At 41.9% G+C, this 27,872-nt stretch overlaps 1 protein-coding gene across 4 annotated transcripts in view; it reads right to left on the reverse strand.

The window, feature by feature from the left end:
- Nucleotides 1-27,872, reverse strand: part of KCNMA1 (potassium calcium-activated channel subfamily M alpha 1) — a 1,030,169-nt gene that overhangs the window by 74,585 nt on the left and 927,712 nt on the right. For all 4 annotated transcript variants that reach the window (XM_090058809.1, XM_090058810.1, XM_090058812.1 and 1 more), the window contains one exon: nucleotides 3,995-4,108. In XM_090058809.1, coding sequence (XP_089914935.1) covers nucleotides 3,995-4,108 — 114 coding nt within the window. The remainder of the gene's footprint in view (nucleotides 1-3,994; nucleotides 4,109-27,872) is intronic.

Raw genomic sequence — 27,872 nt, forward strand, 5'->3', positions numbered from 1 at the left:
GCATAGACTGCTTCCTTGTGTTACTAATATGCCTTTTAGTTTATTAAAAAGAACAAATTAATATTAATTTCCATTCAAGGATGGTAAATTATTAGCTCTGCAGCAACTGCTACTGCAAATCTTCAGCTCTTTGTGTATCGCATGTGTATTACTTACAGTGTGAAATTCTATTAATCTTTGGGTGCATCTACATGTGCAATTAATGGGCCTGAATTTTCTCTGCAGAAAGTTCAGGCTCATTAAAGCACTCCTGGAGGCATGTGTAGACATAAGCCCATGTTGGAAGCAAACTGCACCCAACATGAACAGCCCAGTTTAGGGTTGTTCCTGCCCTGCTCTTCCCCCCTGCAGCAGCCAGGGGGTTCCAGGCTCCCCTGAGTGCTAGCCCCTCACTGTCCCAACTTTGGGGGCAGCCCCAATCTGCGGGGGAGGGGTTCCCAGCTTGGCAGGCAGCTCCGTACCAGCTGCAGGGAGATTGAGACCTGATCTGATCTCCACAGTGCTGAGAGAGCTGTCCTGGTTGCTGGGAAGCTGTTTCCCAGCCACATGGAGATCAGATCACATCCTGATCTCCATGTGGCTAGAAGGCAGGATCCCACTAAGCCAGGATAGCTCACCCTGCCCCCTGTGGCCCCCTGCTGCCTAGGCTGACTGGAAGCAATTTGCATTAGTTTAACGTGCTGATTTCTAGTACATATATTTACAGGTAATCTATTGTGCAGTAACTGCTGCACACATGGAGATGGTGCCACTTTACTGTACGCGAGTTTAGTCTACTGTGTAGTAAAGCATCTTGTGTATTAAACACACCCCATGTATATCAAAGCAGCAGCTTTCTAGTAACCTACCTGGTCATTTTTTACCTTCAGTTTGTGCCTTGGACACATAAGCCTACACATGCAGTAGGGATACAAATTAGCTGCATGCGAACACAACCACGTGTGTATGCACATAACCCAGGTATACCTGAACTTAAAATAAGTCCCAGAAAAAATATGGTGGGAGAAGGTTCTCCCATAATTTAGCTCCCAATATTTAAATAGTTAGAGCATTCATCCCTCAAGCTAAATACCTTGGTTCTGAGTCCACTTCATCTAGAGGGAATTAGAACCTGAACATCTCTGGTTTTTCAGGGCAAAGCTTCAACCACAATGGCACAAGTCACATATTATTCAGAACTCTCTCTAGTGCTGTTTGTATTGGGTAAAACATCTAAAAGCAGGTTAGTGTGGAAGCTTATGCTCCAATGGGAGAGGACTCAAACTTTTCCAGGCTTGAACCTATGCCAGTGCAGCAGCCATCTAATTGAGCCACATATCCTTTACCTTGCACTTTCTCCTGGTCCCACATACCTCCCTCTCTTGGCTGCCCAGGGGAACAGTTTCAAAAGAAGGACTGGAGAGCATTCAAACTGTTGCCTAATGTGTGGCCTAGCACGTAGTATGCTACTTTACAAAACCAGGGAAATGCAGGTTCAAATCCCTCACTGGATAAGAGAGGAGCTTAATCTTAGGCTCTGGCTTCTTGGGTGAGTGCTGTAACCATTCAATTATTTAGACTAAAACATTGGAGGCAACTTGTCTTCCTTCTTTCACAGTCATATATTCATTGTCTCCTGCATCACTAATAAGATGCAGGTACATATGCACGAGGGTTACACGTGCATAACTTACCATGCACTCCTGATGTATATGTCCATGATACAGGAGAAACAGAATTTTTGTCCGTCTGTGTGTGACATTTATATAATTTAAATGCTACCACTTAGAAATCCATGGGTTAATAGAATCCATCCTTAATCTCTTAAGCTTAATGACAGAAGCCAAGGATGTGGTGTACAGCTAAAAATTCAGCCTCAGTTCCTCTGAGGCCAATGAGAGAATTGCCATTATCATTCAGTGACAATGGATTTTGGCCCCACTCTCTTCCATAACTGTACCTGCTGCTTGAACTACCTTCTTTGGACTTAAAAGCACATTTAAACAGCCTATGTGCTGCCATACTTTTTATTAAAGGTTCTCAAAATGCTTAATCCTCACTACAGCCTTTTTGCAGGCATTAGTAGCCTGATTTTACACATAATGTAAATTGAGGTATGGTGGTTGCAACAAAACCAAAAACGTACTGTAACTCAGTAGCAGAGATTGAACTAGAACCTTCAAGTCCTAATGACCTACCAACCAGCCAACCTTCCTTGTCCTGTTGTAACCATTCCAAATGAATGTCTCTCAACACTCATGTATATGGAACATGGTTACTATATGAGGGGCAGATATATTTTATCCTTGTAAATAGCTCCATCTACAATAATATTATCATTGTGAAAGAGGCATTAATTTATTCTCAGGCTCCTACAGCCAAACACAATTTGAAAGCCTGCTGTACCATTTCAAAATATACTTTTTAAATGTTACGCCTTCATTTAATTTGTCAGTGAGGAGTGGTACTATTGACAGTAGCATTGTTTTCTTGTTTATAGCTGATGGATTTGTAAGACTAATACCTTTGACATTGGCTTGCTAGAGGTACATGGTGCCAGCTTCCAAGGTATACCAAATATTATGTGAATTCCACAAGTGCAATTTTAGCCTCAGTATCTTTATCCTGATGCAAGTCAGTCTGCTATGCTTTCTATGAAAGGTCTCTAGGCTAGAAGGGGGTAGGTTTGAATGTGCAGCACTAAACCACAGGAAACGCTAATCAAACACTTCTCTCAATCCCTTGTGAAATGTTACTTCATTGAGAGAGTAGGGCAGAAACTGAGCTGCTTTTACAGCTTCAGAACCTGAGCTTCTAAGAAAAGGCCTCCCCCAAAACAAACAAACAAACAGCCCAAGGGAAGGTACAATACTGGGGTTGCTTTTTTGAAATCTTTCATTTCTTCTTTGACTTCCTGTGAGAGCTGTTAAGACATGTCAGTCAAATTGACAATAGGCTGAAATAAAAAAAAGAGAGAGGGGGGAGAGAGGGGCAACCAAAGAAAATGAATCAGTGAGAAGGTGCTATGAAAACAGCCGGCAGGTCAGACGAGTGTGATCAAAGGTTTACTGATGCTGCGTGAAAAAAAAATCATTAAGAAAGGCCAGAACAAGACAGTCAATTTCAACCAGAACCACAAATAAAACACATTCAAAGCGGTGCCATGAGGGTAGCCCCTCTGATACAGCCAGACAAATAAAGAAAAAAGCCGATGACAGTAGAAACAACACCACCACTAAACCAACAAAGGAAAACAGTGATGTGAAGGAAAAAGGCACTTCTTACCCAGTTCAGTTATCATTAGAATGTGGGTTCCACTGTTTTTTTCCTGACTGATTGAAACCAAAGGCAGAAGTTTGCCAGGCTTAGCTAATGAGTAAAGTAGTTAGGGGGAAAAAGAAAGTACAGAAGAGAATAAAGTAAGGGAAAAAAGACAGGTAAGGCTCCAAGAACACAAAACTGAAACATAAAAGGACAAAGGACCACAAATCAAGTTGGCATCTGCCATGAACAACAGAACAGTTTCTGCACTTCATGTCACAGTACTCAACAACATAAATATCCACAGGGAAAGCAGTAATCGAATCCCAGTTATGGTCATCCCATTGTCAATTGGGTTTACTATTATATAAACCTAGATTACACCAAATTAAGTGGTTTTAAATTGTGAAGAATAGCCTCTTACCATTGCATAAAGATAGTGGAAGTCTGCTTGCATCTTATGCAACTTTTTAAAAGATTGCCTAAGAGCAATAGATCAAAACCAGCATCTTGTTTGACATATTGCAGGTTCAAGAAAATGCAAGTGAAAACCCATAGGAAAGACCTACATAAAGATCAGCTATTCATCAGAAAGAAAAGTGTCCCCTAATATTTCCTGGGCAAGAATCATTCAAAACAATTAACTAAAGGTGTCATAGGCTACAGAACAGGTAACTCTCCCAAGTCTTGCCTGAAAGTGAATGGGAAAATATACAGGAAAACACATTAAAAGATATGTCTTTGTTTTGCTTACCTAGCTCTGTTATAATAGGGATGTTGATTCCTGTTGTGATGGAGGGCTGACGTAACAGGCCATGGACTGGACTATTGTCTGGAGATGACCTATCCATCCCTGGTGGTGTAAACCCTATGGGAGACATGTTATAAAGAAATTATAAGGTAACAAACTGCAAGACCAGAAAAAGAACGAGTCCTTTCAGACTGACCAAGTGACAGAAACATGTATTGCAGGAATTTTGTATTAGAATGTAATCATCAGAATAATAACAGTAGAAATAATCCAGAAAATATTTGACAGCACTTTCATCGTACCTTCCTATAAACATGGTTAATTTACTATGCTCAACTCATGAGATGGCAGATTTTGTCTTGAAACCACTAAAGCTTGCAATGCAAAATGTGTACATTGAAAATAACATCCAAAGTCATTTTATTTTGAGGATTTTGTTTTCTTATGCATATTTCAAAGACCCCTAACTTTAAGCATCTTTCTGAAGTCTCAACCAACATTTTAAGGCTTTAAAAAATCATTATTGAACACTTTTAGTAGTTTGTGGATCTACTTACTAATATTTAGGGTTGACCTAAACAGAGTGCTGAGAGACATAATCACATTTTATAAATAGTTCCCAAAAATAGGTTTGGGTATTTGACCAGTCAAATAAAGTTTAGTCAATTCACTGGTAAAACATTGATCAAAAATTGTCAAAAAATGCCAATAGGTCCAAATAATACACAGAAAAAGCACAAATGTTCCATTAAGAAATGGGTCAAACAACAATGAAAACCATAGTAGTTTTTTTGTAAAATTGCTATAATCTTTAGTCAAAAAACATGCAGTCAATTGATTGCCTTGACAACTCTAGCAAAAACATTATGAACTGCAGTGAGTATTCAATTTCCACTCAAACATTTCAGAACCAACATGGTCCTTGTGAGAGCCGGCATCCTGAAAATAACAGGATTTAAGGAACCCCTAGTTTAAATTCAGTGAAGTGGGGTAGAGAGAGATAGAGAGATACTTCCATACAACAGTATGTTGGGGCACAATATGGACAATATGCAGATTGGGAGAAGAACCACCTCCTGGGAAACTGGAGAGATCATCTTGCACACACAAGTTCCATCTTTATACTATGTGCATGGTTCCATCCAATTTCCTACTGGAAAATTCCACCAGTGAGTAATTTTTAACCTTACCATTTTTATCAGAAATTTCTCAGGCAAACTATTTTCTTAGGATGGAGTCAGAGCTTAAGTAAGGAATCATTCAATTACTGATTTATACAAAAACTCAACCTAGAGTTGGCCTGGTACTTCTTAATAACGATTTATATCCCATGACCCCTCCCCCCACCAAAAAAAAAATAGTAGGGAGGATTGGAATGTCCCTTTTACATCATCCTGAAAGAAGTGGAAATGAAACACAAAGTTGGTGTGAGGGCTTCACTTCTCCCATGCTGCAGCTGTTTTTTTCTTTGAGCAAGAACTTGTCCACTAAAAATAGGAATGATGCCAAACTAATTACATTATCAGCTGCTGAGTGGCCGTTACGTACTAGGCCAAATTCTTGCCAAATTCTTGGACCTTACATCTGAGAAGAGAAGACAGATTTCAATCATTTGTCATTACGCACCTGACCTAGGTTTGACTGCTCCATATGCTACCTTTGAGATGTATGGAGTTAAAGATATTCTACTGACTTCTCACAGCATGAAAACTGGCCCAGTGGGCTAATTCATTTATACGTGCATCTGCTATCAGTTCTGAAATGAGCTGATACAATAGTATCCACTACTCTGTCTTCAGTTTGGATGATACCAATTAAACTAAACGATAAAAGAAATCCCTATATGATTTTTTTTATAACACTTTGTAATCTGATGTCAGTTCCTTACCTAGATTTCACCTCCCCATCACTTTCTTCATAGTAGTAATTACCACTTAGAAATTTGGATTTAAATAAAATTAAATATAAAAGGCATTAATTCTGGACTCCCCGCCCCCATTTCCATCCTGCTGTTTATTGGCAATATGATTTGATTTTTTTAAATCTCATAGTGAGTGCTTTGTGCCCAAACTTGTAAAGTCCTGGCTTTAGATGGCAGTGGATCGTAACCTACCTGGAGCATTTGCCTAAGATTGTATAGTACCACTCATAACATCCTTTAGACTGAACTAATAGAACTGACACACTTAGAAACCTAGACCTTTTATGTGTACATCAAGATCTACAAGACTGATGGTAGCCTATATATATATATAGAACAAAGAGGATGTCTATGTCCAACTGCTACACAGGCCTTTGTCTAGCCTATATAATCTTCCAGAGACTATACCTTGAACTCTCCCTTCACAATTTTGAGAACGTTTGTAACTGCTTGAAGCCTGTGAGAGCCTGAAGTCAATGGAAAGGAAAAAGATAGGGATTTGGTGTGTGATGTCTATGAACCTATATGAACACAGAGTTCTTGGGAGCAGGTGCAAGGCCAGACTATATCAAGGAACATTACTTAGCATTTATTGGAATCCATTCTCCCAAGCCAACATGGAAAAAGTAGATTGAACACCCAGAGACATAACAGGGTGTCCCCATCCCTAGGGTAGCTGAGAGACACCAAGAAGAGCATGTAGTGATTACAGTGGCACAATCAGTCATGAGTGTGGTTGCAGCTATTTTTATGCTCTTTCCTGTGCCCGTCGCCAGTCAGTTACAGACATCCTGTAGGCACTTACCTCATCATTACCACAACCAAGGCAAAAGTGCAAGTGACATTTATCAGGGAAGGCAGAGACAAAACTAGCAAGGCTCATTATGAGAGACCTGAGACCTAACCACTTGCACAGACTATTAGTAGATGATACAGATAATTAATTAACCTTTTGTATGCTGTACATGTAGAAGAATTATAATCAGTGAACTATTAACCTCCTGTAGTTTATGCTATGGACTTACAATAACTTACGTTACTGTAAAGCATTAGCAAGGAGGTGCCAAACTAGACTGTGAAGTCAATAAGAGGTCCTAATATGCACCTTTCCCAAACCAATGGGTAACTGGCTCAAAATGATTTCCCAGAGTCTCAAAAAAACAAACAAACCCAAGACTGAAATATTAAACTGCCCAATTAGTAGAAAGAGCCTACAATGGCAAAGGTGTCATAGGTTATGTGAGCAAGGAAAGGAAAACCTCCTAAGCATGAACATTGGATTTGCTAACAATTAGGACAAAGGGAATCTGAATAATAAGTTCTGAAGTCATGCACTAAGTCAGCCCCTTGCCATATCTGGGAGGAAAGCGGGGTTATGTACAACATTTGGGGATTTTAAATGTAATACTAATGATTTCAGAATGTGGATTCACAAGCTTTGATCCCCACCCTTTTTATCAGTCTTAAGCATGGACCCTTGGATTCAAGCTGTACTAGCAATTCTTTAGAAAGCCACCTCCTCCCCCCACCAACTTTGAAAACAGTTGGCTGATTTCTTATAGGAGAAGAGTCTTGGCTAACAAGGGGCTTTGGTTTACTTGATCCAGATGTCAAAGGGGCAGGAATGTTATTTCTGCAGAAGAAGAAGCTGAAGTAGGAATGTTCTTTATGGAAGTTATATGCTATCACATATAATATGTTGGAGAGCACATTGTGATAACACCAGATCTTGTGACACAACATCCAAACACAAGCGGTGTGAGAAGGCAATAGAATAGCATATGTAGTAAGTCCTTCTTTTTGCATATTCTTGTAAAAATGTATTTAGCAGACATGCCAGAATCTGACAAAGCCACAGCATGAGTGCTTCTGCTGTGGCCTCAAACCTACAACCTCTGGCCTGTCCACTATACACTTTAGCACCCATACCACTCCAGCCTCCTGACTAGCTTAGTGTTAGGTCAAACATTAAGATAGCCAGGTCCTCTGTACAGTGAATTAAAGTGCCAGGTACAAGTCTTACAGAGCCTGCAACTTATCTGAGGATAGTGAAAACTACCCTGGTTCCATGAAGAATAGTAATGACACCATGTACCACTGCTGTTCAGACTATCCTCAGAGGCCTTGCTTCATTCTTTTCTCCAGAATCGTCTCTACCCATTGTGACACTGCCTTCACTTTGCCTATTGTCCTGATGGCTACAAGCAAAATGTGTGACCCAGTGGCTAGGGACAGAACTGACACATTACAACTGATGTAAGTGATCAGAAACTGGTTCAAATCTGGAACACAACAGAAGTTTAGTGTACATAAACTGCTTTCAAAATGGCTAAAACCAGTTTAACATAAACCTAGATGGATGTAGTATTAGACTTAATTGATTGGGGTTAGAATGGTTTATCAAACATCTGCCCCAGATCCCCTCCAAGTTCAAGTTAACTCAGAGTCTTCCAGGATGTTTTACACCTCCCTGGAAACCGCCCGCTTGCAGGGTGGGCAGACCCGAGCAGGGAGGCATGCTCTAGTGCTCCCCAGCTTGTGGCCTGGGCCACTGCAGGCATGTAGTTCAATTTCTGGAATCAAAAGTGGATATCTGTTCATTTGCTTATTGGCTCAACCTATGCAGCTTAGACTAACCTGCAAAGATTAAATTGATTCATCCTCAGGCTTTTTGAGTGTTTATACTTAGCCAGTGTGACATGCCTCTCAGTTCTATACTTCTGCCCTGTTCAACCTACAAGGCTATTTGTAGCCACCTCCAATTCTTCACAGAGTTGTCTTCCTTGCATGGTATTAAAGGATTGAAGTAAATGTGGTATTTCTGTTAGATGCAGACTTACCAGGAGCTCTGTAATTGCTGGATACATGCATAGTGCATTCTGTATGAAAGGCGGAAAGCATATTAAAGGTGTTTTTCTTTTCTCCCTTGAAAAGTAATTTCGTACCTTGATATTTTTTCTGGTTTTGGAATCTTTGAGAAATAAACAATACTTTGATTTGTTTCCTTGATCACACATTATTAGGATCAGCAATAGAGATCTGATTGGAATCCTCTACTTAAACAGGGAACAATTGTGTAAGCAAAAAAGAAAATCAGAAAAGGAAAAGTCAGAAAAATCAGGGATATTTTATGCGTGTGTCCAGTAGGCAATCAGACCATTCATCCAACTCTGCGAACCAATTCTGTTTGTAGCCTGCCTCCCAAACAGTAATATAAATTAAGAAAGAAAGATAGAAAGAAACAAACTCCCAAACTGTTTTATCAGAAATTTCATTTAAAGATATGGAAAACTACAACTGACAGCTGTGCAGATTCAGTGAATGTGACATTTTTGACTTTCTTCAAGTTGACAAGTAAACACCTTAAATCGGTAATGCTATATACATAATACATGGCCTGTATTTTGACATCCATCATCAAATGCTGACTTGAGAAAACACAGGTTTGTACGTCAAGGAATAGCACCCATAAAAAGCAGAGAGAAATTCAGGTCACAGAGTATTAGGAAATCTCTATTTCATTATAGACCCAGAAACAAGCTCAGGCATCAAATTTAAGATCCATTTTCAGGTGCAAATAAATTCAATTTTTTCACATGGAGCCTTCCTTTAAAATGCCATGCTTTCCTCACAATATTTTTTCATATTCCATTTTCTCCTTCAATCTACAAACCTTGCTCAGAAACCAAGAAAAAAAGAGGCCAGATTGAGATAGTGATCTTCCTAACCACAGTGGTGCCCTTGCCCAATATATAGCCAGAGAAGCATGAGCTACATTCATAAAATAGAATTAGCAATGAAGGTGAAATGCATATCACTGACTGCCTGTCTAGTATGCACACCAGCCCAGCCTCTGGCTTCTCTACTTTACATTCCACCCAGGAAGAGCACACACCAACTGCTGAAACTTCCTGAGCCTGATGAAGGGTTTGGGAACCCAAAAGCTTGTTTAAAAATGGTTTTCCAACTATTGAAGTTTGTCTAATAAAATATATCAGATTCACCCAAAGAACCTTGTCTGAATATAGCCTGTGAAAAGCTTGAGAACACATGGCTTGACTGAATGAACAGGATGGCATTTGCAAGGATGAAAATGCCTTCTCCACAAGAAGGAACCAGGCTACAGATCAACTGTGCAACAGGTTCATGGTAGTTACAACATCCAAAAGGAACCAGAGCCTACCTTGCTTATGCATCTGGCAATGGTTAAGTGACCTACTGACTGTGTTCCTGCTGTGCCCATAGAACAGAGGAGTACTGCTTCTTCACTGCAGAGAGAGCACCCTAGTGGTCCTTGTAGCTAGCTTCTTCTTTTCAGCATGCATCCCTCTGAGCCACAAAAATTCTGCTCTGCTCCTGTCTGCCCCACATGCATGGTAGTGTGCTATTGAGCATACTTTAGATAAAAACACAGCAAACATTTAGCAGTACAGAGAAAACATAAGGGAGAAGGCTGTAAGGCAACCAGGAATAGAGCAGAACTTTTGTGGCTTAGAGGGCTGAAGGCTGAAAAGAAGATAGCCACCAAGACCACTAAGGAGAAGCCCTGGTTAGCATACAGAGAAAGGGAAAAAGGACGAGACTCCTACAATTGCCAGTTGCCCTGCCCCAGGGGCATGGACCTAAGAACCCATTGCAGCCAAAGGGCAGACAGCTGGCAGGGTTGATGGGACTAATAAGAAATCTCTGTGCTTAAGCCAGGTGCTAGGTCTGGCCAGCCAGAAAAGGAGGGGCTTGTGAGAATAAAAGCCTTGCTCCCTGCCTAAAGAAGGTAGTTTAGCCCCATCTGGGAAGGCTGCAGAACTTGTAGGCAGGCCACAACACAGTATCTGAAGGCACAGTAAGGGGGCCTCTGTTTTCCCCCTCACTCTGATTTGGCCCAGAAGGATGAAGATTTAAGTTCATGTTGTTTTTGGTGTTGTGAGTACCAGAAGGGCAGTACTTTTGTTGTGGTTAGGCAAGCATGAATTTGAGTTCCTGTAAGGTGAAGCTTAGAGGATGGCGAAGCTGTACTGCCAGTGCCCATTGTGTGGTTGGGGGGAAGAAAGCCATTAACCCCCTTGAGGCTAGGGGATCCAGAACATAGACTATGGGGGTTTAAATCCCAACCAAACAACTGCTACAAAGAAGTTGAGGCTAAAATAAGGTGGCCTAGGGCTGAAGATAGCAGCCAAAGTAGGCCAAGATAGGGTTGTTTTGGCCCAAAGGGTATTCCCCTCCCTGTACCAAGCCAAGGCTTAGGACTCTTCCTGTAGGTGTTCCAACAGGGTGTGGCATGCAAGACATTTGGCAGCAGCATGGAAGAACAGGCATCAGGGCAGACTAGCTGGCTGCTGGATGTTGCTATAGCCGGGTAGGGCTAGGTCTGTCACAGCAGCAGAATAAACAAAAATTTACCCTGATTGCCAACTCTAATGGGCAATGTCTTGCTTGTTGGTAAAGTACTATGCAAGCCTATGACACTAAACAATAATACCCCAGTAAAACATGCAAGATACAGAAAGAGAGTTCCCCTACCCCACCCAAAGCAGAGACAGAGTAAGAAAGAATACTCTTACAATGAGACTACATACTTTGCCTACTGTTAGCTGATAACACTCATAAAGATTCCACTCAACTCAATGGAATGCTAGACTGAACCTGTTATTCTCCAGAGTACAGTCACTTGGGCATACCTGGGAAGTGCATTGGTAGGCATGCAGCTGCTCACACCAAGGTATGTGTGTGGGGGAACTGTTTCAGCCACTCAGTTTATAAACTTAACTTCAGCACCTCCATGTAGTCTGAGTTTTAGTCTGACCACAACACCTGGAAACCCTGAGTTTTAGTCTCTTTTCTGACCAACTCTTGCCAGCCTGGACTCAAAAAATGCAACTCTCCCCCTCTAATGGAGAGAACAGGTGTGTAGAATGGGACAAAGCTGTCATCTTGTCTGCTTGATCCTGATGCAAATTTAATCATCTGCAGGGGATGCTATAGTTTATGCATGGGTGGTTGATGACCCTCCGTATGCCCTTACAAAGCCTGGGGAGGCCTTAAATGGAGAAAGTAATGGGTACGCTGTTATTTTTGTCACCTGATAATCAGAACTGCTCTACTCTAATTTCTCTGTGGCTACTAGCTATTGTAAACTTTGTAGATGTTGAATAGGAAGGTTTGGGATTCACACACTGCGAAGCTCAGACTTGCCACACTGGGGGAAACCCCAGCTGATGCAGTGTTTGTCTTTAAAACAAAACAACAGGACCTGGAGTGGAATTTCAATACTGTTTTAAGTGGTGACGTCTACAAACACAATGTTTATTTTGTTTGAACTATTTTCTGCTTGACACCTAGTCAAACTTGGGTTTATTATTATTTCATACACACTGTAAGAGCTCTTTCTCAGTTTGCATGGACATGACACTGTGTTTCTGAACTTTCAGTCTGGTCTGCTTTCAGAATGTAGTGTGCAGACACCAAGTTTGATAGGCTTCCTCAATTGTCAGAAGTCTTTCCTGCAAAACAACTTATGCTATCTACCCAAAGTCAGATCAAGCCACATTCACTCACAGCTTGAAACAAAACTAAAAAATTCACAAGGACTGTAGTTTTCATAGAAAATCAGGGTGGAAAGGGCCTCAGAAGATGATCTAGTCCAACCCCCCTGCTCATACTCGGACTACCCCCAACTATATCATCCTAGCCAAGGCGTTGTCTACCTTGGTCTTAAAAATCTCCAAGGAAGGAGATTCCATCACCTCTCTGGATAACCTGCTTTACTACCCTCAATTGTAGAAGTTTCCTAATATCTAACCTAAATTTCCCTTGTTGAAACTTGAGGCCTTTGCTCCTTGTTCTGTTATCTTCCACCACTGAAAACAGCCTAACTCCATCTTCTCTGGAACCTTCCTTCAGGTAGCTGAAGGCTGCTGTTATATTCCTTCCCCACTCATTTTTTTCTTTTCTTTTCTGAATAAGCCTAGTTTCCTCAGCCTCTCCTCATAAGTCATATTCCCCAGCCTCCTAACCATTTTCACTGCCCTCTTCTTGACTCTGTCCAATTTGTCTACATCCTTTTGCTAGTGGGGGGCCCAAAATTGGATACAGTACTCCAAATGTGGCTTCACCAGTGCAGAATAAAGGGGAATGATCACTTTTCTCAATCTGCTGGCTGTTGGGCAAGTTTTCCTGAGCTATGCTTTGAAGCTCTCTGCTTGATATATATCCTTCATCTGTCTTCCCCTTTCCCCTTGTTTAATAGAAACAAAATGCAGTCATTAAGTTATGGTACACTTCAGGTAATGTCTATGGGGAACATTCTCTCTGGCAAACATAAGCAATATTCACGCAGCACGCTCTACGGAGAGAAAGATAATTTTACTGAAATTGTTTTCCTTTTTACCAGAAAGGATCCTAAAGTGAAAGCTCACACTTTGTTGATTCTTCCTCCAGATTTCTCAGTACTACAGCAATTTCAGAAGGTTCTAATCAAACGTTTGTCTAGGTCACTGAATTCCTTTGCCTTAGAATTTTCTTTAAAGCTGATAAAGCTAACGTGGATTTATATGTCCTAATAGGCAGCACAGCATTCTTGCTTCATGTGCATCTGTCACTGGAACACAGAATGTACTTCAAGAGTCCTAATCAGTGTCTTCCTATTCAGTCCCTAGAGTCTAAGGTAACTAGGAAATGTTCCTGCAATAAAAACAACAAAAACAAAAGAAAAAAAAAACCTGAGATTTATTTTAAGAGGCTTTGCAGTGCATCAAGAGAAGTAAACAGACAAAACCAATGGAAGTCACTAATAGAATGCCTGATCCTTCCACCATCTTGCTGCCTTCTAGTGACCCATGCTGGAAGAGTAGGGGCTCAGTTTTGATTTGTCAAGTGCATGGAAAATGCCTAATACAAGGCACTGTCAGTTCACATTGTCTGTATAATGCAGAACATGAGATTGATAATAGCATCAGAAGAGCAAGTTGCCAAACTATCTGTAACATGTTTTAATAGCAAAATGGTCTTATGGACACTTCTGTCAGCATTCCAGTCTCATGACTCATCTCCTCTATCATTTCCAAGGAAACAACTTCTTTGTGTTAACTTTAACTGCTGGAAAAGCATCAAATTCAGGTATGCTATCTTCAACAAATGACATGTTTCCTGTCTTATGTTCTTCACTTTATTTCTGTACTATGTGTTTGGTTACCTCTTCTCTCTCAGAACTATGGTATCCATTGCTGATACATAGGGAGTGCCCCAGTCAGCAAGAGGTGGCTGGGAAACTCCCCAACCCTCCGCCTTGTTGGCAACCTGGTGCACTCGGGAGGCACCAGTTGCCACTGATGGTATCTGCATATACATCCCTAAAGTTTCCAGCCCTCCTCTTTCTGGCCATTTCTCTCCTCTTAGGGGGTCTGTTTCCTCTGTTTTAGTAAATCCAGTCCCTTCATCACCTCTGCGCAAAAGATACTGGGTTGATCCTAGCTACTCTCAAATGCATTTAGGCTTTTGTGCCATGAAGAACCTCAAGAGCTGTAGAAGTAGTTGAAAACAAGGTTGTGCAAGTGCCATATACCATTTAGCTCTCCTTGGGCATGTCTACATGTGCACTTTAATATGCATTCAAGAATCGCAAAAAAACTGTAGGTGTCTATACACATGCTCCAGTGTATGGAGGGGGCACTCTAATTAGAGTGGCACTGAAAGCTGCTCTAATTAAAACACCTCAAGTCACACATTTTCAACATCATTTGAACTTTAGTTAAAGTGCCCCCACCACCATTTTGAAACATAGGGATTGTGGTGGGACAGTAGAGGGTGTTCCTGCACTGAGCCCACCCATCTCACTGCACCCAAACACCTTCCAGGCTCTAAGTGTCAACCTGGGGGGGCCGCACATCTGGCTGATCCCCTTCTTGGAGCATACCCGCTAGCCTGGGGGTAATGTTACCGCCACCCAGGGTCTGGAGTGATCATACCTCTGTGCCCCCTGGGAAACACAGGTCTAGTAGCCCTTGAGGGTACTCAACCCACTTCAAGAACTTGGGGTGCTTCCCTCAGTCTGAAGCACAAATAGTGGTCTCCCTTAGACAGCCGAATCATGGTAAGCCCAGGACATAATCTAGACCCATTCCCAATAAGTCTGCCATGCTAGGTACAAAGGAGAATTTTATTGGTTACAAGGAGTAGGTTTGGAATAGGGTACTGGGTAAAGCATTATCAGAGAAATCCCATCGAGCAAACTGGCATAGCTGGGTAGCCTTTGATCATGCATCTCAGTTACTGCAAGCTACATATCTAGTTAGATCTCAGGGAACTTACTCACGAGTAACATCCAGAGGCAGGTGGAGATTCCTTCTGGAGGCAAGCAGTTCATTGATCATGAGTTTCAAGAGAGAGGGCAAGTTTCAGATGGTACAGCTGTTCTCTGAGTTTTCACCATGGCTCCTACCCCTTGTTTTGCGCAGTCCTTAACTTATATAGAACTTATAACATCATTTACCTAGTCCAATGGAGGCCAGCACCTGTTGGCTGCCAGCCAACCAATTTGAAATGCATCTCTGGTTCCTGGGTAGACTGGCACGGTCTCTAGCCCCCTCCCAGTGAGGCTGGCATTGCTTAGAACAATAGGGAGTATAAGCCCCTCACCCAGGTATGTGATGCCAGTCATGTAAGCAGAGGTACCAGGTTTCCCCCCTCCCTCAGAGATGTATCCAGCTCAGGGTCACATGAAGAGATGGGGTAGAGGAGTGACCATGGTAACCAAATTGTCAGGTAGCAAGAGTTTTGGAGAGAGACAGGGATGGTATTCTGCCACAGGGATGCTGAATACATGTGATACAGAGACTGCTGGAGCACACTAATTAGCATGTTCCAGCAGACTCTATTAATACAGTCTGCTCCAACACGTGCTAATTAGCATGAGTCAGAGTAGGGGTCTATCACATGTATAGGTGCTCTGTGCTCTTTAGCTAGTGAGCATTAAAATACACTAATTTGCGTTTTTCTTGTACTTCACAATGGGAGGTACTAGATTTAATGTGCATTATCTAAAGTGTGTTAATAAACGTGTAGATTCACTCCTTGTGTCAGCATGAATACAAGAACCCAAAATACTTCATATAGTGTAGGCTGATTACATTACTATGAGAAATTTCAGTCTCTGCTTTTTCAACCTTAATGTTGCAGCTATAGCTTCTCTAAGCTGTTCCCATTCTCTATTAATATATGCTGAGCCTTCTTAGATCAGTATCCTGTTTCTGCTACTCTAAACACTAAGGGTTTAATTTTTATGGGTATAAATGTAGTAGCATGTATATAAGTATGCAGATTTGCAACTCTAATGCTTAAAAAATACCTGGGGTCAACTTTTAGGAATGACGGTATAATCAGGCCCAACAGCATGTTGTATTCTATCAGCTCTCTAGCAACTCAACTTTTTGGCAGGTTAGCACTATTGGCTTAGAAATGGTATTTAAAAGGTTTGCTTCTGGGAATTGTCTTACAGGTATATGTATATGTATAATAATGGTTTAAGATGGGCAGCAGGGGTTAACTGATTTCTAAAGAACCTGGGTCTCACACACACAATTTCTCATGTCCCTGAAAGCAGACAGGCTGTCTAACACAACAAGGCCAACAGATGGACACACAGCCTAAGAATTGAAGGGGCATGCCATAACATGAGATCACAGCCTTCAAGGCAGACTGGCATAGGCAACTGGTAGGGGGTGCACCTGCCCCCCTGACAGCTGACACTGATGCTGTCAGTAGGGCTGGTGCCCCCCTTGACAGGGCCACCGCTGCTGGCGGTTTCTGCGGGTGCCCCCTCCAGATTCAGGAGGCACCAGTCATTTATCCAGATAGGTTGTTTAATGCAACAAGGACACATAGTCTAGCAAACAGCCTGGGAACCAAGGCAGTATGTACCATACAGCCATAACATAAGATAAAGTGACACTGGCTAATGAGGGATCAGAGCAAGGGGACCTGAGTCCCAGTTTTGGGGGAACAGATCAAATTAGGAGAAGGCCCTGAAAGACCAAATGAATGTGTGTACATTGGATGAGTTTGGAATGTGCTGACGGCACAGTACATGGACAGTGTGACCACAGAGAGACAATCAACCATGGATCAAAAGTCATGAGGAATAATCAAGACAGAAACAGAATACAAAAACAGATACTTGAGAGTAAAAAAGGGTCCTTCACTGTCCCTTCCTTTGCCCCATCCATCCCCATCGTTCTCTCAGAGAGGGGTCCCTGTCTCCTGGGAAGGGTCCCTGAGGCCATCATTGAGGGCACACAACCAGTCTGTCTCATACACCCTATCTCATGGGGGGTGGGGCTCGACATCCCACCTCCAGACTGCTGACATGCCATGCTGACATCTGACACCTAAAAAAGAACCTCAGAGTGGAGGCTATGTCCTGGCCAGATGTACTTTGACTCTGATGACAGCCCTAGTATTTGGTAAATATACAGAATTGTTTGATTGTTTGTATTGTTTCTTTTCTGTTATCAATGTGTATTAGTAAATTTGCCTATTATTGAATGAAAAGGATGTGGTTGGTCTGAGGGTGGGGGATGGATCCCTTCCTGAAACAAGACCTCTGGGTCCTAAATCAAGAGCCAAGAAGGACAACTCAGCTTACCCATATGATGGGAAATCCAAGTGAGTTTGAATTGCAATAGAGCAAAAAGAAAGACATATTTGCAAAACCAGATAAATCTGGGGTCAACTAATAAAATCCTATACTAACAAAAAAGGGCAATTAGAAGTTAACGTGTGAAAAAGAAAATAGGAATAAAAAAGGACTAGTGAAGCTAGATTACAATGGGAGGTTATGGACAAATGTACTTTTTAGCCACATTAGAAGGGGAAGGAAGCTGCTGCAGCAGCCATTATACTGTCATTGCTACATCTATAGCAAATCAGCTAAACCACCCTAACGCTGACTTTAAATGAAGCAGGGTTAAAAAGTTGGAGTGGTTTTGCTACAGTTAATGCAATAGAATCACGCAGATATAAGAGTTGTGTCATAACCATTTATACTAGTGTTTGTTGATATTGACACAGTGATTACAGCTGAGCCCAACTGGTTGGTCAACCATAATCCACAGAAGGACTGTTCCCCCAGAACAGTCAAGGGGACCCGAGTCCCATTTTTGGGGGAACAGAATGTGGAAACATCCCCATGTGCCTCCTGTTTGTACATAATTGGATTAATGTTGCCTAACAAAGATCAAGCTGATCTACTTTGGTTAAAGCCCTTGTAGTCATGTAAATAATCCTAGCATATTTGGCCCTATAGTAAGAACCTGGTGTGCTGTGTAAATCTGGTGAAATAAATGAAGCCATATCTTTTAGTTTCCAAAGATAGGTGTTCAGTAAAAAATGGTAAAAGGGAAATCTCACTGTTAAAAATGATTTATAAACACATGTTAGAGAAACATCCTTCTTAACTGCATGTACCAGATAAAGAAAATGTCTCATTAGTGAGAAAACAGAGAAGCAAAGGTAGAGCTGTCATTGCAACCAAGGATCAATAAAAACATTCTGATAAATAAATGTAACCATGCTCTGCGACACATGATTGGCAACTGCTGAAAAATTATACAAGTTTCCCATTGCTGCTTATGAGAAAATTATGCAGATTAGAATTTGATTAGGTTTATATCATGAGACTCAATTTGGATTTTTAATCTATTAAGCTCCAATAAATGAGGCATCTGAATAGCTCCCCCGGGCAGCGACAGTAATAACCATAGCAGTCATTTTTTGCACCGTGTGTTCTGACAATTTCTCTAGCAGATGAAGCTAAGAAAATTCCACATTACTTTGTAACAGTGGCAAGAATTTCAGGTATATGCTGTGGGGAAATGGATTCTTACAAAATGCTTAAACAGAGATTTTTGTTAACAGCAACATCCGTTCTTCTGTACTAGCAATATTGTTTTTCCATCATCTTGCATTTATTTATAGTTGATTTCATGATCTGTCTCAGCTAAATAGGGACTGCAGACTTGTAAATTACTAAACTTGGAACTGAGTTGAAAGTAAGACCCTAATAAAAGCTCTATGGGATAAGTCAGAACCAAAATTCCAGATCCTGATCATGTTTTGGGGGACTTCCAAGATCAAAACTTACAGGACTGGGCTTTATTTTCCCTAAGGGGAAAAAAAATGAATTGGAATCCTACTTCTGAGCTGTCACAAACTTAAGAGACAATTTGGATTCAGAATAGGACCACCTATGATTTCTACCCCAAGTATTCCATGGATGGCTCTCAGGAGGTTTACAGCAGTATAATCTACCTACAGATATCTAAAAGCCTTGTCCTGAATGTAGCCATGCTATTAAAAGTGACATTCCAAATAAATGTGGTCAACCAAACAGTATATCATACCAATACGCAAATCCATCCAGAGGCATTCATCAGCAGTGCTTCATTCTTCTGTACCTATGCCTCAGTAAGACACCATCACCAATTTTAATAGATGGATGTGTCAATGCCACTCACTCCTCAAGGATCAAGCACTTGGAAATGATTATGTTAAAAGCACATCCATATGTTTTCCCTAGGAGCTAAATGCTTTGAGTAAGGGAGCTGGATTTAGTGATATGTTTGGGCCTGGGAGTTCTGGTAAAAGAAGGTACAATGACATAATGTTTCCTTCAAACTTTGAGTAATACAATTAATACAATGCACTTGGCCTAATGCAAAGATTTTGTACAACGTCAGGAATCTCTACAGACAACCAGCCCAAATGCCAAAGCAGCCACATGTGTGCTCTCAGCTCCCCGCAACCGCAGCAGAGAGGAGCAGCCTGATCGGCAGACAAGGAGCAACTACCAAGCAAGCCGGGGAGAGTTAAGGGAGGGGTGAGGAACTGGGCCAGTGGTAGGGGATCAGGAAGGGGCAGGGGTTCACCCATCTCCATATAACCATGCTGGGTGGGAGCTGTGCTCCTGAGCTGGGTGAACAGACTGGGCAAACATGCTCTTCAGGGGTGCGCCGGAGTTGTTGCGGCAGTTCATGCAGTGGGGAGAGCAGGAGAGGCCTGATACTCTATCTGTCAGAGTCAGTGGCTGCAGACAGAGTCCTCAGGTGAGTGCATATGAGGGAGTCTTTAACGGGGGTGGTGACTCAGAGTGCAGCCAGGGATCCTGCTCTGATGCTGCTTCCCAACCTGGGCTCCACTGAGGCCTCCACCCAGACAGATCCATTGGGTGGGTCAGCGGCACCTGGGCCTCCTCCTTGCATGGTGGATCCTCGAGGGCCTGGGGGTAGTGGGAGTGCCAGGAGTCCCTTCACCTGTCCTACATGTGCCTGGATTGAGGCTCTGGAGAGGCAAGTGTGGGAATTCCAGGTAGAGGTGGGCAGGCTGCAGGGGATCAGAGTGATTGAGGAAGAGACTGATGGGTATGTCCATTTTCTGCAGGATCACACACCTAGAGGGAAGGCATTACAGGAGGGAATTGATGCAGCCGGATGGCAGACAGTCAGCTCGAGTGATAGATGTTGCATAGCCAGGGTGACTCCCTCAGTGCAGCTGGAGAACAGCTATGGGGCTCTGGCATCATTGGTAGAGTGCACAGCAGTGGAGGCCACACCCACAGCCACCACCGAGCAATCTGAGAGAGAACCATGCAGCCAGAGAAGACGACAGGTCATCGTGGTGGGTGACTCCCTCCTGAGAGGAACGGAGGGAGCCATCTGCTGCCCGGATCCCACGGTACATGAGATATGCTGCCTGCTTGGAGCCTGGATTCGAGACATCACAATGAGGATTCCAGACCTCATAGGCCCCCCAACTACTATCTCATGGTCCTCATCCATGTGGGAGCAAATGATGCAGCCTGAAGTAGTCCAGGCAGGGTCCTGAGTGACTACATGGTGCTGGGAGCCAGGCTCAGAGGTTTGGGGGCACAGGAGGTCTTCTTATCCATCCTTCTAGTTAGCAGTTGTGGATAGCACCACAGCAACTGCATTAGATAGGTCAACTCACAGCTTCAGAGCTGGTGCCATTGTGCAGAGTTTGGATTCCTTGACCACGACCTGCACTTCTAGGATAAGGCCTTGTTTTGATGAGATGGCCTATATTTCTCTCCAAGATGTAAGAGTCTGTTCTCTTACAGGTTGGCTGACCTCCTACACAGGGCTTTAAACTAGGTTTGTTGGGGGACAGGGATGTTGACAACAGAGTGAGGCCAGGAACGATGAACTATGAGCCAGGTGCTGGAACAGTCCAAGTAAGTGCCAGGGACCCTGCTAAGCATCAGAAAGGTGGAGTAGTAAGGGCACCTATTGTGGGGATTAGATGTCGCTATACTAATGCTAGGAGCATGGGGAACACACAGGAGGAACCTGCTTGCAAATAAAGAATTCAACTTGGTTGGGTTAACAGAAACCTGCTGGGACCCTACCCACAACTGACCAGTGGGCATTGAGGGCTACAGGCTGTACAGACAGGATAGAGTAGAAAAAAAATGGGGGGAGGAGGGGTTGGGGTGCATTGCTCTCTACACTAAGGAGCAATATACATCTTTTGTAGTTAAGTTGGGCCTAGAAGAAGGGCAAATTGAGGTACTATGAGTCAGATTACAGGGGGGTTGAAGAGAAAGGGACTTGGTAGTGGGGGTCTATTACAGACTCCCACACCAGGGAGACCTAGAATTCTTGAGACAGCTCTCAGAGGCAGTGCACTCAAAGGACCTAATTGTCACGGGTGACCTAAACTCCCCAGATATCTGTTGGGAGGAAAAAGCAGCCAGGTCTACCCATTCACGCAAGTTTCTAACTTGCTTACAGGACCTTCACCTATCACAGGAGGTAAATGTCCCCACTAGGGGAAATGCCTTACTAGACTTGGTGCTGGCCACAGGGGATGACTTAGTGGGGGGATCTGTGGGTACAAGGTAACCCAGGGGATGGTGACCACCTATTGATAGAGTTCACTATCCGGCAAAAGGTGAAGAAGGTAACTAGTAGGGCTGAAGTGCTAGACTTCAGGAAGACCAACTTCAACAAGCTCAGGAGATTAGTTAGGGAGGGACTGATGGGCAAAAGCATTGGAGAGATGGGAGTCTAGGAAGGGTGGATGTTTCTCAAGGGACTGATCATGTAAGCAAGAAAAGGGACCATCCCAGTACACATTAAGGGGGGCAAAAAAGCAAAGAAACCCTCTTGGTTGAGCAGGGAAATCCAGAAGAACCTGCAGGGGAAAAGAGAGGCCTGCAGGCTGTGGAGGCAGGGGGCAGCCATGAAAGAGAGGTATACCTGCTTGGCTCAAGCTTGCAGGGAAGTAGTGAAGAGAGCCAAAGTGGAAATGGAGCTTAGGCTGGAAGCAAAATTTAAGAATAACAAAAAGTCATTCTTTAACTATATAGGAAGCAAAAAGAAAGTGCAGGGTAACATAGGGCCCCTTCAAGATGGACTAGGGCGACTTGTAACAGATAGGATGGCCAAAGCGGAGCTCCTAAATGATTTCTTTACAGCTGTGTTCCTGGACACAGATACAAGCATGCATTCCACTGGGACTTTAGGTAAGCATGAGATAGATACCAACCCACCAACTGTCAGTGCTGACCTAGTAAAGGGCCATTTGGAGGGGTTGAATATATTTAAGTCAACAGGCTCTGATGGTCTTTATCCTAGGGTACTTAGGGAATTAGCTGGAGTCATAGTTGCACTGGTGCAACTGTTTGAATACTTGTGGTGCTCAGGACAGGTCCCAGAGGACTGGAAAAGGGCCAATGTGGTCCCTACTTTCAAGAAGGGGAGGAAGGAGGAACCAGGTAACTATAGGCTGGTTAGCCACACCTCTATCCTTTGCAAGACCTTTGAGAAAATTGTTAAGGATCACATTTGTGGGGGACCAGCAGGTATAATAATGCTAAGGGACAACCAGCATGGGGTCATAGCAGGCCGATGCTGCCTGACTAACCTGGTTTCTTTTTACGACCGGGTCACAAAATGCTTGGATAAAGGAAAAGGGGTAGATGTTATTTACTTAGATTTTTAAAAGGCTTTTGACAAAGTGTTGCACCCAATTCTTATAAATAAACAAAACAATTGTAATATAGATTATTACACAGTCCAGTGGGTGGAAAATTAGGTTATGGGACACACCCAGAGAGTGTGGTAATGGAGGGGTTGATTTCTAACTGGAGAAATGTGGACAGTGGAGTCCCCCAAGGCTCTATCCTGGGACTGGTACTGTTCAGTATCTTTGTTAGTGACTTGGATGAGGGAGTAGAAAGAACCCTGTCCAGGTTTGCAGATGCCACCAAACTATAGGGGAAGGTAAACAAATTAGAGGGCAGGGAGCAAATCCAGGCAGATTTGGACAGGCTGGGGAGGTGGGCAGAACAAAATAGGATATGGTTTAACAAAGAGAAGTGCCATGTGTTGCACCTAGGGAGGAATAATCGTCAACACTCCTGTAGCCTGGGAGGTACCATTCTAAGTCGCACAACTATGGAAAGGGATCTCGGAATTATAGTTGACCCCAAAATGAACATGAGTTGCCAATGTGATGAGGTAATAAATAAAGCTACCCACACTCTTTCTTGCATAAGTAGGTGCATCACAAACAGGTCTAGGGAGGTGATACTTCCCCTCTATGCAGCATTGGTCAGGCTGCAGCTGGAATACTGTGTCCAGTTGTGGGTGCTGCACTTCAAGAGGGATGTAGATAACCTGGAAAGGGTTCAGAGGAGTGCCACCTGTCTAGTTAAAGGCCTACAGAAAAAAATACATGAGGACTGATTGAGGGACCCGAATCTCTTCAGTCTCCACAAGAGCAGGCTGAGATGTGATCTCCCCCTCCCATTCTGAAGACAAGACTGGAACTGGGAGGGGAGTGGGGGCAGGGCTAGGGGAGAGAAGCTGCAGATACACAGCCGCTCCAAGCAGCAGCTCAATCCCTCAAGTCACTAGATCAAACAATGAATGTCTGGGGCATCACTGTAACTCATGGCGCTTCCTGTGAAGTGCCATGACTTACAGTATGGAGCACACATCTATCACTACGCATAATGTTACCATACGCAATATATCAAAATTTTTTGATAAATCCTGTGCACCTAGAATGGATGTACTAGAGAGGGGGGAAGAGGATAGACTGAGGACTTTGTTTTCTTCTTTAAACAAAAAACAACTGATCAAGAGTGAGTATACCATCACTTGGCAAATCACCTTTGCTGAAGGCTATTTTGGCCATAGAAAATATTACTATGCCTAGTTTATTTTCTGATAGAAGGGATTAGGAGAGGACTTTGTTAGGGAGCCAGGAAACATTTTTAAAGTACTAGGGCACATAGTGTATTCCAAAGACAGCTACTTGCTCTTCAAACAGATCTTCAAAATATGCCTTAACAATAATATTCGGTAGAGAAACTACCTGTATTCAGAAAAGGGGTATTCAGTTGGCTTGTATGTCAACTACCAGAAGTAGAAATGCACAACAGTGGCCAAAGCTACATCTTTCGTCTTTCCTTATGCAGCATTGTTCCAGCTCATCATACATAGACTTTAGTCACATGTGTGCAACTAAATGCTAAAAGTGGCAAAATTGTTATATTAATTGTTAGTTATTCTTAAGTCAAAATAGACAAATGGAAAGTGCAGTGTGCGTGTGTGTGCATTTAGGTTCATAGTCCAAAAATCTGCTACAGCAATTGTATGGTTATTGAGCTAGGCAAAAGCTAAAGTAGTCTTAAACTGCTCTAATCTACAGAGACTTCAGTCAGGAAGTAGAAAGGAAACCCAATCCAACGTGTCCAGGAGCTGTTCTGGTAGCAGGGACTAGCTAACATATAGAACAGTGACTTGTGGACACATTATTTGCTGCTTTAACATAAGCTCATAGAGGAGCCCAAAGGAGTCATGTCACATTCACAAGTTAGGCCCAGTGCTTCTAACTATTTATAATGCAAGTTCCACATAAGTATCTGAAAATCAAGCAATGTTTTTTTTTCTGCATCATTTGCCATTCATGAAGATCCTGCAGTCATATCATAGTTATAATTTGCTGAAATTAAAAAAATAGAAGAGAATCCATTACCAAAGACAGCAAGAGGATAATGATTACTGTAAATATTTACCTTATTTAAATATTTACAGTAGCATCCAAAGCCCCCATTTAGGATTCTATCCCACATGTTTTTGGTAGCAAAAGTGTCTAGCAAAAATTCTGTCCTTACTTCATTGAGATGCTGCAAGTGTTGGTGGAGCTGATGGCAAGAGGGAGAACAGGAGGGTGTATTGTTTCATACTTAAGCTATACCTACATCTCAATGTGATCTTATATAATCTAATATACTAGCTTTGATTACATGAACTACTGTAGTATGTTATGTTTTATTCCTGAATGCTCAATGTTCGATCACAACTAACCAAATATTAAATGGAATGATGGTATTAGGAACAAGTTTACAGAGGTGTACATTTTGTAAGTGAATAAAATCAAGAACAATTCTTCCCACTAGGATAGTTGTGATATTTTTCTTCTTAAAAAACCCTTAGTGAGAGAGATGCCACTTCCATGAACATATTATTTGGGGACTGGATTTATGTAAGTACATTTTGATGATGAATAATGGCTGCTGTTATTGAGCAAGTTGTTTCTTGTATTGTACCTTGTAGACAGTAATCATCATTAATAATTTGGTGTAGTGACGACACAAGACTTTTATAGAGAAATTGTTCAGGGTCACTCATCCATGCTTTATCTGTTCAGTGATAACTGGTGTCAAAACTTGTTCCTGCCCATATATTAAGATACAATTTGAAGATGAACAGGGAAGCAATATGCACTCTAAAAAGGTGTCATAGTCACATGTGTAGTCATTTTTTCTGACCAGTCAGAACTGAAAAGATTGAGCCTAATTTGGCAGTGGAAACTTTCACCTCTGCTGGATCACTCCTGGAATAAATTACATTAACCAGAGGGACAAAATCTGGCTTCCATTTTATATTTCAATAGGGTTGCATCAGTGTAAATGAATTAGGAATTTCCTCAATCACATCAAGAAAAAGTGCACATAATACGTAAGCTGGAACTAATAACGTAAACAAGCCAACCCCATCATGTTAAGTTCACACTATTTTGGTTCCCAATTTTTTCCCATCTTCGCTGAACATTCATCATCGGCATGCAAGTAGCTCATTAAAATGACAGATTGAATGAAATTATAATTTCTTTTTAGTCATATACCAGTCCGTGATATCCTTTTGGGCTTTTCTCCTTAGCATCTGTCATGCAGTTCACATATCTTCCTACATTTAAAAAGTGCCTGCAACACAAGTCTCTATATCAACTCCCTGCCTGTTTCATTTATATGGGATCCAATACCCAATGCAGCAGAAACCAAACTGGCAAACTACTGCGATAACAATAAAAGGTCAGACAGTATTCTCTATGTAGCAAAAATTAAGTGGCAGTAATAAAATATTTGCCAAGGTATCCAGTATGCAGCACAATTGTGCTGAAAACACCTTCCAGAAAGCAATGTTTAAAATTATAGTATTATATAGTCTATTCTTTACTATCACTGTTACCTCTAAACACTATTACTGAGTTTAAAAGTGTATGCCAGCATAATGTCTATAAACTTTTAAACTATACATATGCACCTATACATCTTTTATTATTTACTGGAGTAGAAATATAGATAATGTTTACATGGCTGTTTGATTTCCAGCAGCAACAAACTCCTTGTATTTTAAACTAGGATTTCCTACAGTTTTTCAATTTATTTTTCCATATTCCCATTATTTTATATTATTTTAAACTAGAAAAGAGCTACAACTTCAAAATTCAGCTCCAGATGTGGATCTTCATGGGATAGAATGACTTTTAGTGGGGGGGATTTGAATCTAGGGTTTTGGAATGACCTTTCTGAGAAGGAATATCGAGCTATAAAACTGTGAAATAGCTTCTGTCCAACCAACTAAATATCCCTACTGATATTTTGTTTCAACCTAATTCCAAATCATTACTGTAACAAGAAGCAAGCTAGCACAAAAAAATCAAATGGCCAGGTAGACTACCGTAAAACAGAAATCTTGGTGTGGTAGACGCAAGAGCCTATCTCAATAAATGCATATTTACTGTCTTCCTTGAGATTTTTTTAGCACTCCTACAAATTACGCTTTCATTTTAAAGCCGAATTGGCTATAAAGATATTGTAGTGGAGTCAGACTGACCAAATAGATTTTGGATTTATGTTGCCCGAGTGAACACAAACTTATTTGACAGCTGACTGAAGAAGATTCCAACAAGCATCCCAATTACATCCCTAACTCTGGAGTCTTACCCTCCTCATTGAAATTTGACATGCCTGAATGGCTGCAATTGACTTTGGTGAAAACCTGGCCCCACTGAGATCAATTTGGCATAGTTCCTTTGATTTCAGTGGGCTAGAGCTTGTTCCCTTGTTTTTATGTTTAACTGTGATGCATCTCATTGTTCCTAATTGAGCAGATATGCATGTACATGTGATTTTGGTATAAGGCATATGACAATACATGAATGTTTTAATTATGTACAATGTGTAATTTGGCCCAGAGTGTCAAATTGAGTAATTAAATGCTGGGATGTCTTTTTTATTTTATTTTTCTTTCACATGCTCATAGGTCAGAGATCATAATTGAATTCTCTCATTCTCTCTCTCTTTACATTTTAAATGCATAGGCAGACCTAACAAGTGTATGGCTTGCAAAAGATACCAGTACAAGCTGTTATAATGCAATGTTATATTGCCATGATTTTGTAGTGATATAACCACCTCACTGTTAACCTCCTTCATCAAGGGTCACAGTTAGGGCAATTTAACTGCTTTGTATTGCTACAGGATCATGTCTACATAACAGTTACAGGATAGCAGTTGATGTGTGTGCCTAAAAAGAAGCTCCACCTCCCCTTGTAAAATGGTACATTTGTCCACACCCTGAGAAAATCCCTCCAGTC

Source organism: Crocodylus siamensis, chromosome 7 (assembly GCF_052110815.1).
Source record: "Crocodylus siamensis isolate JL-2025a chromosome 7, ASM5211081v1, whole genome shotgun sequence".
Lineage (NCBI taxonomy): Eukaryota > Metazoa > Chordata > Crocodylia > Crocodylidae > Crocodylus > Crocodylus siamensis.